The following is a 12,260-nucleotide window of genomic DNA, read 5'->3' on the forward strand; positions in this document are numbered from 1 at the left end:
AAAAAAAAAAGGACAGACAGAACCCTATGACAAATTGTAAAAGCAAAGCTATACAGACAAAATCACACACAGAAGCATATACATACACACTCACAAAAAGGGGGGAAAAAATATATATATATGTATATATATTGCTCCCAAAGTCCACCTCCTCAATTTGGGATGATTCATTGTCTAATCCGGTATTCCACAGATGCAGGGTACATGAAGTTAATTGTGGAGATTTAATCCGCTGCTTCTGAGGCTGCCGGGAGAGATTTCCCTTTCTCTTTTTTGTTCACACAGCTCCTGAGGTTCAGCTTTGGATTTGGACCTGCTTCTTCATGTAGGTCACCTGAGGGTGTCTGTTCTTCACTCTGACAGGACGGGGTTAAAGTAGCAGCTGATTTGGGGGCTCTGGCTCACTCAGGCCGGGGGGAGGGAGGGTTACGGATGTGGGGCGAGCCTGCGGTGGCAGAGGCCACTGTGACGTTGCACCAGCCTGAGGCGCGCCGTGTGTTCTCCAGGGGGGAGTTGTCCCTGGATCCCGGGACCCTGGCAGTGGCGGGCTGCACAGGCTTCCCGGAAGCGGGGTGTGGATAGTGACCTGTGCTCGCACACAGGCTTCTTGGTGGCTGCAGCAGCAGCCTTAGCGTCTCATGCCCGTCTCTGGGGTCCGCGCTTTTAGCCGCGGCTCGTGCCCGTCTCTGGAGTTCCTTTATGCAGCACTCTTAATCCCCTCTCCTCGCGCACCAGGAAACAAAGAGGGAAGAAAAAGTCTCTTGCCTCTTCGGCAGGTCCAGACTTTTTCCCGGACTCCCTCCCGGCTAGCCGCGGTGCACTAACGCCCTAAAGGCTGTGTTCACGCCGCCAACCCCAGTCCTCTCCCGGCGCTCCGACCGAAGCCCGAGCCTCAACTCCCAGCCCTGCCCGCCCCAGCGGATGAGCAGACAAGCCTCTCGGGCTGGTGAGTGCCGGTCGGCACCGATCCTCTGTGCGGGAATCTCTCTGCTTTGCGCTCCGCACCCCTGTTGCTGTGCTCTCCTCCGCGGCCCCGAAGCTTTCCCCCTCTGCCACCCGCAGTCTCCGCCCGCGAAGGGGCTTCTAGTGTGTGGAAACCCTTCCTCCTTCACAGCTTCCTCTCACTGGTGCAGGTCCCGTCCCTATTCTTTTGTCTCTGTTTATCCTTTTTTCTTTTGCCCTACCCAGGTACATGGGGAGTTTCTTGCCTTTTGGGAAGTCTGAGGTCTTCTGCCAGCGTTCAGTAGGTGTTCTGTAGGAGTTGTTCCACGTGTAGATGTATTTCTGATGTATGTGTGGGGAGGAAGGCGATCTCCACGTCTTACTCTTCTGACATCTTGAAGCTCCTCCTGACCACTCCATACATTTTTGAAAGTCGTGGCTGGTTAAATTGTCAGCGGGCCGTGAATTATCTAAATGTATAAGCAGGTTAACGGCTTTCTGTAGTTCAATGTTAACTTTAAGATCATTGGTACCTTTGACACCAAGTTTACTGACTTGATTGTGGCTAAAAGGGAGACTAGGTGTTAGTGTCAGACATATTTTGTCTTGAAGGGTACTTTGTAATATGAAAAGTCTTATGCTGAAGAAAGTTTATGGCCAAAGTACAACGGTGTCTTTGTCTGTGTTGTCTCAGAAGTGGGCTAGCCAGCAGTTGTGGAGCATCCTCCGGGCCATAACGATGACTGTGACACCTTTGAATGGGTTAGGATCACTTCATCAGAGCTATGAAGAGACTTACCTGCTAAGAATGTGGAGAAACTGGAACTCAGAAGACAGTGACCAGACAGATGAAACGTTCCTCTCTGATGGTGTAGTGTATCCTAATTATAGGAAGTACTGGGGAGGGAAGGGAGAGAGAATAGTCCACAATATTGGTCTTCGAATATTTGGAAGACCTTACATAGGAAAGAAAGCTTATTGGGAGTAGCTGTAAGTGTTAGAGCTTGGACAAGCAGGAGATTTCTCATCTTTCCCCAGAAAGCTGTCCAAAGACTGAATGAACATTTGAGAAGGGAGAAGTGATTTTCTTATTAATAAAACTGTCCAGATATAAATTGTCAACCACTTGGTAGGAATATTGTTAAAGGGAATTAAGGATTCATGTTTCATATAGGGATTTAACTAATTTCAAGGTTCCTTCTTGAAACCTTAAGGTTCTCATGAGTCTATGAAGTAGACCAAAATATTTATAAAAATCAGAAAATAAAACATCAAACCTGCTGCATAAATACTTAGACGTGCATATACACAGAAATGTGAGTTGATTCCTCCATTTGGAATGGAAGTTGGTAAAGATTCCTGAAAGAACAGTTTTTAAAGACTTCTTTTTTTTTTAAACAGCTTTATTGGAGTATAATTGCTTTACAATGCTGTGTTAGTTTCTGCTTTATAACAAAGTGAATCAGCTATACATACACATATATCCCCATATCTTCTCCCTCTTGCGTCTCCCTCCCACCCTCCCTATCCCACCCCTCTAGGTGGACACAAAGCACGGAGCTGATCTCTCTGTGCTATGCGGCTGCTTCCCACTAGCTATCTATTTTACATTTGGTAGTGTATATATCAGACTCTTCTTTTTTAAAGACTTGGGCAGTGTTTATAGATGTCAGGTTTATAGATGGAGGCAACAAATACTAACTCTGGGGTTACGCAGAAAATACATTTATTGAAAGGCTGTCATGTATCTCATCACTGAAACGGCTGAAGAATGAAGCTTGGAAAACAATCAAGCACAAAGTTAGATAGCGAAAGAAATGCAGCCAAAATCATAGTACAAAAGTAAAATGAGGAAGATACCTTGACACTGACGATACCAGCACTGCACACCAATGCTGTCCTGAAAATGCTGCTGCTGCTACTGTAGCCCTTGCCCGCCCACAAAATCGGTTCTTCATGGTTTCTGCTGCTTTGTGACACAAGGCCCACGTCTGAGCACCTGACAGAGCTGAAGAATGCTCACACTTGAGCTGTAAGTTATCTGGGAACACAAGGATCTTTTGTTTTCAGTTCCTCTAGTTGGAAGTGGGCTCTGCTTCCCACCAAGAGTCCCATCAAGATAAGGTAGGGAATTCTCAGGACATAGAAGATGTGGGGCAGCCCCCCAAATGACAGACATTCACTGAGAGGGCACTCCAGAGTTTACTCCACTGAATAGTAATAAGTTTTATCACAAAAAAACATTAAACATTTTTTAGCATATTTTTGCTGCAGGATTCCTCAGAGACTTTAACATATGAACATGCATTGTGCTTCTCCAAGAGGGAGATATGGTGTGCAACGTTTGCCACACATAGTTGAGCAGGGTGTTCTTCTCCATGGTAATTCTTGAGAAGAGTGTTCCTGAGAACATTGACTGGGGAAATGTGAAAGGACTATAGAGGTCATGCCCAGAGGATTGCAACAGGCATCGGCAGATGTAATAAGAGATGAGAGCCTTTAGAAGGTGGGTCAGAGTGGAGAGTGCCTTGAATTCTACCAGTCTAGTTCAAGTTTGAGTCACTGGGTAGTAGCTGAGGTGAGGCTTGAGCCTGAAAGTGCTAGTTAGCCTGAATCAGTACCTTCAAAGGAGGCTCTGGTTGTAGCATACACAAGGGTTGGGAGAGGACAGTCAAGAAACAAAACCCTGTGGAAAGGTTTAATCATTATGATTTAGAAGTAGGAATATAGATTAAGAGACTCTTGTATCTGAAAGGAACACTGTGGGTCATTGGTCCTGAGGTCAGCAAGCTACAGCCTGGGAGCCAGATCCTCCCACAGCCTGACCTAAGAATGGTTTTTAAATTTTTAAGTGGTTGGGGAAAAAAATCAAAAGAATAATAATATTTCATCACATATGAAAATTATATGAAATTCAAATTTCAGTGTCCATGAATAAGTTGCATTGTTCTCCTTAGTGGGCCTGTATTACAAAGAAATTGTACTCAATTGTGTTATTGTATTTTTAATTACATCACTTAAATGTATGAAATGTTTTCTCTCTTGTTATTGTAAGTACCTACATAATATTTTCAGTTTTGCCACTTGCCCTGCAAAACCTAAAATATTTACTGTTCCGCTCCTTTAGAGAAAAACTTTGCCAATCTCTGTTCTAGTCCACCCCTTTCACTTTACTGATACTGAAACTGAGGCTCAGAGCAATTTGACTGAGGTCCAAAGCTTCCCAGCGATGGATCTGGGACGGAACCCATGTTCCAGCTCCTGCTCTAGTGCTCTTTCTCCTACAGCTCAGATGCATCAGTCCACATGATGTTCCACGGGAAGCAGTGGTGTGTGTAGATGATGGGAGAGGAAGAGGCAGCATCCACCTCTATCCAGTGCCAAAGTGTAACTGGATTATGATGGTGTTGAATGTGATGGAGAAGCACAGGAAAGGGAGAGGATTTAATAACCTTCCTCAAATCTTAAAAACCACTCCAATTTACACCTAGGTCTTCCAGTTTCTCCGTTTCTGCATTTAATGCAACTCAAAGACTTTAGCCAGAAGGTGAATAATGTAGAAATTCCTTCTGCAGATCATTTATGTAGCAGTGCTCCTTGTTGGTTTTGATATTACCACTTAGATATGGAAGTATTCAGCTTTGCTTCTTGAAATGATTGGATTTTATAGATTCAGGTTGACATGTTCTGAGATAGCATGTGTCAAGGGGCAGAAAAATAGGAAATCTGACACTGAAAAGAATTCTGAAATGAGGTCCCAGCCTCTGAGAAACAGTGGAATATTTAATTATCAATGGCAGCCATGAATATAGGATGAGAACCATCCTTCCTTTGATGTTCTGGGGGCTTCAATACATTTTGTTGAAAGTATTTGGTTGCCAGAAAATTCTAGGATGTAGAGTGATAATGTAACCGTAGTGAGTTCTTTTTCAGTTTATTTCATAGTTTATTAAATATATGTAATACAGTTTATTCTATAAAACCATTCTGTTTATATAGTTTATCATCTGATAGTCTGTAAACATTTCTTTTGATTTTTGAGAAGAAATCAGTGGTCCACTGGGGAATTTTTTTCCTTTCTGGCTCATGTATTATATAGTTTAAGAAAGGGCATGCTAAATGAATTCAGTATAAATAAATGCTATCTAAACATTTTTTTAAAATTTATTGGCTCAGGCAAAATTTGTAAGTCTATTTTTCAAGATAAAACTGCTGACTTGAAAGAAAGTCTTGAGTCTCTAACACAGCTCCCCAGCCTCGTGAGTTAAGGCCCTGTGCTTGAGCTGCGTGATGATGCTGGGAGAAAGCCCCTGAGACGGATACTTACCGCTCAGGAAGTGTGCTGCTAACCACAGTCCTTAACTCACTTTTACGACACAACTGAGGGTCCAACCCCAGAGGCTCGCTCTCATTGCCTGGTGAAATCCCTCGCCTGTACTCTGGGGGCTGAGAAGAAGCTAAAATCACAAATTGAGAGAGATGAAAGAAGATGGGTGAGACATGGTAGTGTTGACAGCCAGACAGAAGGAGAATGAGGACAACGGCTTTAGGGTCTTCATTCAATAGGAAATCAGTGCAATCAAGCAAGGCACCTGCTGGAGCCTGGAAGCTGAATGAGGAAGGGAGATTGGGATTCCTTGAGGCAGCCCTGGTTAAGGCACTCTTCTTCCTAGCAGCCGTTGTAGACTAATGATTTCTATAATTGTTTCATATTTCTCTCCCCCTTTAGACCGGTGCTTCTCAAATGGGGACAGTTTTACACTGTGGAAGACATTAGTCAAGAGACATTTTTAGTCGTCACAACTAGAGAGGGGAGTGGCGCTGGCATCTAGTAGGTAGAGGCCAGGGATGCTGCTAAACATTCCACAGTGCACAGGACAGCCCCACAAAAAGAATTATCCCACCCCAAATGTCAACAATGCCAAGGTTGAGAGACCCATCTGTCTTGCTCACTACTTTATCCCCAACACCTAGCTGGGAACCTGGCACAAAATGAGGCTCCCAGCAGGCATTCACTGAATACAGGTGAGCCAAGTCTTCCCTCTTCCCAGCCTCTTTGCCTAAGTCACTCCTTTCGCACCAGCAGGCACTCTCAACCCTGAGCACATTGCACAGGACTGATCATTCCCTCTACTTGTACGTCACTGACACTACTTTTGAGCTGCAGATAATCTCTAATCAGAAGGAGGTTACATTTCTTCTGTCTCTCATCTCTCTGTCATATCTCTATACTGAAATTGACATATCTATGGTTTTTCATCTGCATTCTTAAGAAGGAATGAAATAAAAGGGTAGATATTTTCCTTTGCTTATACCTAGTATTTTGGTGTAGAATGATGAGCTGTAATGCATGGCTGACTTAGCAACAGTGATCATTAGATTTATTTTCAAGGATAGCCATTACTGAGAGTATATGTGGGTGATGGAGGAGAAGGCAATTTCCAACATAATGAGCATTTTTGAATGCAATTTGACCAATTTTTTATGCTGTATAGGGAATGTTTATCCTTTTGAAGAGACAGTTCTGGAAGGCCCCGGAAGTTCCAGCAGAGAACTGGCTCAGTGGGGCTACACTAGCCCATCAGAGGAACAGATTGAAATCTGGAGCGCCCCTTTCATCCCTGTTTCTAACAAAGCCGCTTCTGGAACAAAGGAGCCTACATTGTTTCATAGTTGCAAAGATGCCTGGTCCAGGCCTGTATAAATATGGGGAACGTTACAGGGCGGAGTGCATGCAATCCATCTCTTCCTGGAGCGCACTTGCCCCTCAGTGGCAGGATGAGAGCTGAGGACACTGAGTGTGCTTAGCCCTTCTCTGGGTGTCTTTCCCCAATCAACCCTATTTCATATACATACTGTGGCTCCCTTAGAAACTCAAATGCAAACTTCCCACCAAATAGGGGAGCAGTTCAGTTGAGCAGTTGTAGGAGTTGACCTAATTGCAGGCTATTTATCGTATTTTAAATGATTTCTCTGTGTCGTATGACTTAATCGAAACTCTCAGAGAGCAGGAAGAAGAGTAAATACTCGTGAGTGTGTATGTAGAGGGGAATGAAATGTGCATGTGATTGTCATATCTTGCATGGATTGTATATCTATAGATTGTGTATCTATATCTGTTGTATATCTATAGATTGTATATCTATATCTATAGATTGTCATATCCTGTATAGATTGTATAGATTGTCTGTCATATCTTCTTGTCTCTACTCCTGTCAGCTTTTTTTTTTTTTTAACAGAATAAAGTTTTCAGTCTCTACTGTGAAACCCTAAAAAATAGCCTTGTGTCTGTTCTCGGGATGTTCTTGAGAGTATAGCTCATTATCCCACACAGTAAACTCGTTATGAGGACTCTTGAGATCCCTGATTTCTGACTAGGACTCAAGAATAATTACACTTCTCCTCAGTCACTGTTTTGTTTTGTTTTTTTTAGATGTTGGGGGTAGGAGTTTATTAATTAATTTATTTATTTTTGCTGTGCTGGGTCTTCGTTTCTGTGCGAGGGCTTTCTCTAGTTGTGGCAAGCGGGGGCCACTCTTCATCGCGGTGCGCGGGCCTCTCACTATCGCGGCCTCTCGTGTTGCGGAGCACAGGCTCCAGACACGCAGGCTCAATAGTTGTGGCTCACGGGCCCAGTTGCTCCGCGGCATGTGGGATCCTCCCATACCAGGGCTCGAACCCGTGTTCCCTGCATTAGCAGGCAGATTCTCAACCACTGCACCACCAGGGAAGCCCACTGATTTGTTTTTTATCTCAGGGACAATGAGTATATAACCGATTAGGTTTCCTTTGAGAACTGAGTGTTGCTTGTTAGAATGTTCAGAGCCAAATCTGTTGCCCACACATATGCAGCAGGGGTTTATAGAAGTTCAAGGTAGCCTCAATCCTGACTCCATGTCAGGATGTCCGTATTTTTCCTTTATCTTTCCCATCTACTTCAAGTGTATCATCATTATTATATGTACCTCTGTAAAATGTCTAGAAATGTTTTGGGGAAAAGGTAGGGGTATAGGTAAATAGATGTATTATGGTAGGCCATCAAGAAACAGTTTTACTGGCTTCTTCTTTTCCCTTTCCAGATTGAGATGCTACCAGATGGGCTGTTTCAGTGCAAAAAGCTGCAGTGTTTACTTTTGGGGAAAAATAGCCTGATGAGCTTGTCCCCTCACGTGGGTGAGCTGTCGAACCTTACTCATCTGGAGCTCATTGGTAATTACCTGGAAACACTTCCTCCTGAACTGGAAGGATGTCAGTCCCTCAAACGGAGCTGTCTGATTGTTGAGGAGAATTTGCTCAATACTCTTCCTCCCCCTGTAACAGAACGTTTGCAGACATGCTTAGATAAATGTTGACCTAAAGAGGAAAATAATTTTTAAAAGTACACTCCAGGGCTTTATCTGAGAACTCAATTTTCCTAAGTTGTAAAGATGAACAATGGATAATTATGACTAACTATAACCCAATGTCTTATTAAAGCAACTCAGTGTCTATCCCTAAATTAAACAGGTAAAAAGTATTAACACTGAACTAAAGTTTTGTGAATAATTGATCTTTAACTTATGGAAATATAAGAAGTACGCTTGGAGGGTGGAATGGGGACATGAAATTATTGAATCTCTACACTGCAGTTTGTATCTTTTGAAGATTAGGTATTACTTATTTGCATACTTGTTTTAACTGACTTCCTGTTTTGATATTTATCACCTAGACCATAAACTCATCAACATAAATTCCCTTGATGTGTACACTGAGCACTGTCTTTGATTTATGGTCTTAAATAGTTTTAGGCAGGGTACATTGTGCTAGGCAGAATTCCTTCTGGCTTAATTTTTACTTCCTGTCCCAGCTTGTTTTGAGTCTTCCTCCATCTGATTTTCTCTTAACAACAATGATGAACCCTGAGAAAGTGCCTGCCTTTGGCCTTTGCATTAGAACAGGAGCAGGGTACTTAGGACACGTCACCCTCGGGGCATCCTAAAAATTAATGTATACTCAAATTTTTTCTTGTATATCATCAAAGCCTTTTTTATTTGCTAATCATTTTTATATTAAATGTAAAACATACAAATATTTTTATTGTATAATCTTGGATTCAAAATCTGTGAGAATAATTTTTGTAAGGTACAGAGAACACATCCTTTTCTTTAAGAATTTACTATTAATATACTTGGTTTTGGCTGCGTATGGTTCTCATATTTGTGCACGTTCTGTTCCAAAATGTTTTTGTACTCTGCAACTAATTACTTTTGGATAACAAAAGCCTTGTGTTTCATGCCCTAAAATATTTGGGGGGTTTCCTTGTAAGAGGATGGCCACATCATCTACCTCTCTCTTCCCTAGTGCTGTGCTATTGTACGGGTACAATTCTTAATTACTTCAAAAACTGTGATGGAGGGGAGAGGTGCAGATTTGAATCTTTAAAACGGATTTTAAAGCATTCTGTAGAAATTAAGTAAGAGTTAAGCAAAATACTTTCTTCTCCATCTGCATGATCTCTAGATAGGATTATAATGTAAAACACTCAGCTTAAAATTCAGTGCTTAAAATGAGTTCTCAAAGCTCACAAAGAAATAGATCTGGTTAAGTGAAATTCATCTCATGCCTTTGTCTAACTTTTCTGGAATACATTTTGCTCTTTTTTATAAAGAGCTTTGTGTTTGGCTTTTTATTATCATGCATATTGTAAAATGAATAAAATCGACTGACTCATTTTGGGGAAACATACATTTTCAATGTGTTTTTCTCTAATGGGTCTAGGCATTGTGATGCTGTCTCATTTTGGATGTAACTATGAAGTAATCTATTAACTGCACCTAGACAAAACTGGAAAACACTATGGGTAAAGAGTACTGTAAACATGGAATTGTGTTGTATGGTATGTTTCCTCTTGCTTTGTCCCTTCCAGAAAGATGAAAGTCTAAATTATGGCAAAATGTAGCTTCCCTCACCTGCCACACACCCCTGGACTAACACTCAGAGAAAAGAATTGTTCACATCAAATGAAATTTGAGTAATAGCTATAAAAAATATAAAACACCAAAAGCTGCCTAAAACATTATTGTTTATTCTGAATGACAAAGAACAGTGTAAAAATGCAATTCTTACCAAAACTTGCCTTTAGTCAGAACATTCAAGTTCTCAGGGAGCCAGGCATAACTGATGAAACTTTCTTGTAGGATTTCAGAAAACAGATTCTGACTATATCTAGGGTTTTATGTTATTTTCAATCTTTTGAATGTTGAGTTCTTTGTCATTTTAATGTTTCACATCTCTGTTGCACGATAGAATTGTCACGTGTACCGATTCCAGTGTTGGATAGGATTATCTTATGTTTGGAACATGAATATGATACATGGAAATATGTTTAAATGTTTTGGGCCATATAATTAGCCATAATGTGTATGAAAAATCTTACCCCCTTCTATCAGGAAGAGTTTTTAAAACAAATTTCAGATTTGCTACTATTCCCCTGACAAACTACAACTCCTTCCGGCTAGTCACCAGTTCTGTTCACCTGCAGAAGTCACTAGCCAAACCTTCCTTATCACCCTGCTAAATTTCTGGAAGCAAGTTACTATCAGGATCAATAATGAGTTCTGTAAGCTTCTTTCCAAACGCTAGGGTTTGGTTACTAATGCAAACTCTGTTGTTCTTCATGCCATAGTTTTTAGGTTTACTTCTTTATTTCAATCCTACACTCCAGTGTTTAGGTAACTTTTGAAATGATGTAGCACTGATGCCATGAACTCTGAGACCACCACTTAACACACAAAATTGTGATGTTTGATGCCACCTTTACTGCAATGTTGGAGCAGATCTTCAATTTGGAAGAGGATTTTAAATGAAGAAAATTAAGTTTATTCAATTATAATTTTAAGACTTTAGTTGATACTTGATTTCCAAGAATGTGTAGTGCATTTTTCAAAAAATAAACATGGATGTTATTAGAACAAAGTTGAAGGCTTATGCTAGCATCGGTTCATTTTATTTACATACACACACAGATACACAATGATGAGCTTGCACTCACACACAGACACACACACGCCACATGTATACAAAATGTAATCTATTAGTTTTGGATATGTTTAATATTTTTCTAAAGTTGTAAGAGGTTGTAGGTTAATGCTAGGATATTAATTCTTTTATTCCTTACTTGTAATCATGGAGTATTCTGTTCTCTTAGTTGTAATGTTAAAACTAAATGCTCAAACTTGGTCAGCGACCTAAGTGGTTTTGAGCATTTCTTGTAAGGTGTAGTGTTCCTTCACTAACATACATCAGGGTATATCTGTGTGGCACATAGATACGGTGTTTTCATTCTTCATCCTCAGTCTTCATTGTTCCTCTGATATCACCATGCTTCACTGTCACTTAGCAAATGTTTGTGTTAAACAGGGTAAACAGAGATCCTCAAGGTCTCATTGTTGTGGCCTAGCTCCAATGTGTGTGCTGTGGTGAGCTGCAGTGAGTTATCTGCGAAACATTATTGTTTGATAGTGAAAATATTTGTTTCTGTTCTTCAGGTGTCTCATGATTCAAATTTTGTATGTTGAATTAAAGTATTGCATAATATTGATGGGTTCAGAAACCATTAAAATAATCAAACAATTATTCTGTGGATTTATAGCTTTATTTCCTTGTATTTTCAATCAAATGCTCTTTCCATCGTCACTTTCTCTTAGCATTGTCCCATCCACGTAAGGTATTTTGTTTTCCCTCTCCACTCACCCATCTCCTTAAATTTATATAGTAACAAAATATATTTGTGCTAGAGAACTTGCGATACTACTTGAGCATGTATTTATTTGGGGGGAAGCCAGAGCCTGTAATTATGCCTAATTGAATAGTTCTACTTGACCCATCCCTGCAGTGTTTAGAGCTGATCCAATGATCCCTCATCTGTACCAGCAGCATGAGATGAGAATGGAACTGTAAATCCACTTTGTTTTCAGGAACTGTATATTGCATCAGAATCTGTGTTTATTTCTTTCTGGAAACAAGAGGAAGGCTGGTGGGAGAGGGGAGGAGTTATTTTGCATCCTGGTTTGAATTATGAAGACATTATATACATGAAATGGCCTAAACTAGTAACTGTTGCAAAATGCCCTGGATATAATTATTTCTTATCTTCAGCTGGATATGAAAGCTGAAGCAGTGAAAAAACTGCAGTCCTATTTAATTGGTTTCTTCCTGTTTCTGGTCCATCACTTCTACATCCACTGGGAACTATCTACTAAGTACCTTTGGTAATGGACTACATTCTCTTCAACTTTTTTTTTTTATATGAACAATTTCATCAACCCTAAAGCATTAAC

The 12,260-nt window shown here is 40.9% G+C and overlaps 1 protein-coding gene across 3 annotated transcripts in view; it reads left to right on the forward strand.

Annotated features, from left to right (window-relative positions):
- The window catches only part of LRRC8B (leucine rich repeat containing 8 VRAC subunit B), a 73,005-nt gene extending 61,449 nt beyond the window's left edge, over positions 1-11,556 (forward strand). For 2 of the 3 annotated variants that reach the window (XM_024743618.1, XM_024743619.1), the window contains exon 5: positions 1,637-2,086. In XM_024743618.1, coding sequence (XP_024599386.1) covers positions 1,637-1,930 — 294 coding nt within the window. In that variant the 3' untranslated portion in view covers positions 1,931-2,086. Of the gene's footprint in view, positions 1-1,636; positions 2,087-8,021 lie in introns of those variants that run through there. The other variant, XM_024743620.1, reaches the window with a different exon arrangement.
- Positions 11,557-12,260: the final 704 nt, after the last annotated feature.

The sequence above is a fragment of the Neophocaena asiaeorientalis genome, unplaced genomic scaffold, assembly GCF_003031525.2.
Source record: "Neophocaena asiaeorientalis asiaeorientalis breed wild unplaced genomic scaffold, Neophocaena_asiaeorientalis_V1.1 scaffold317, whole genome shotgun sequence".
In the NCBI taxonomy this organism is placed as follows: Eukaryota; Metazoa; Chordata; class Mammalia; order Artiodactyla; family Phocoenidae; genus Neophocaena; species Neophocaena asiaeorientalis.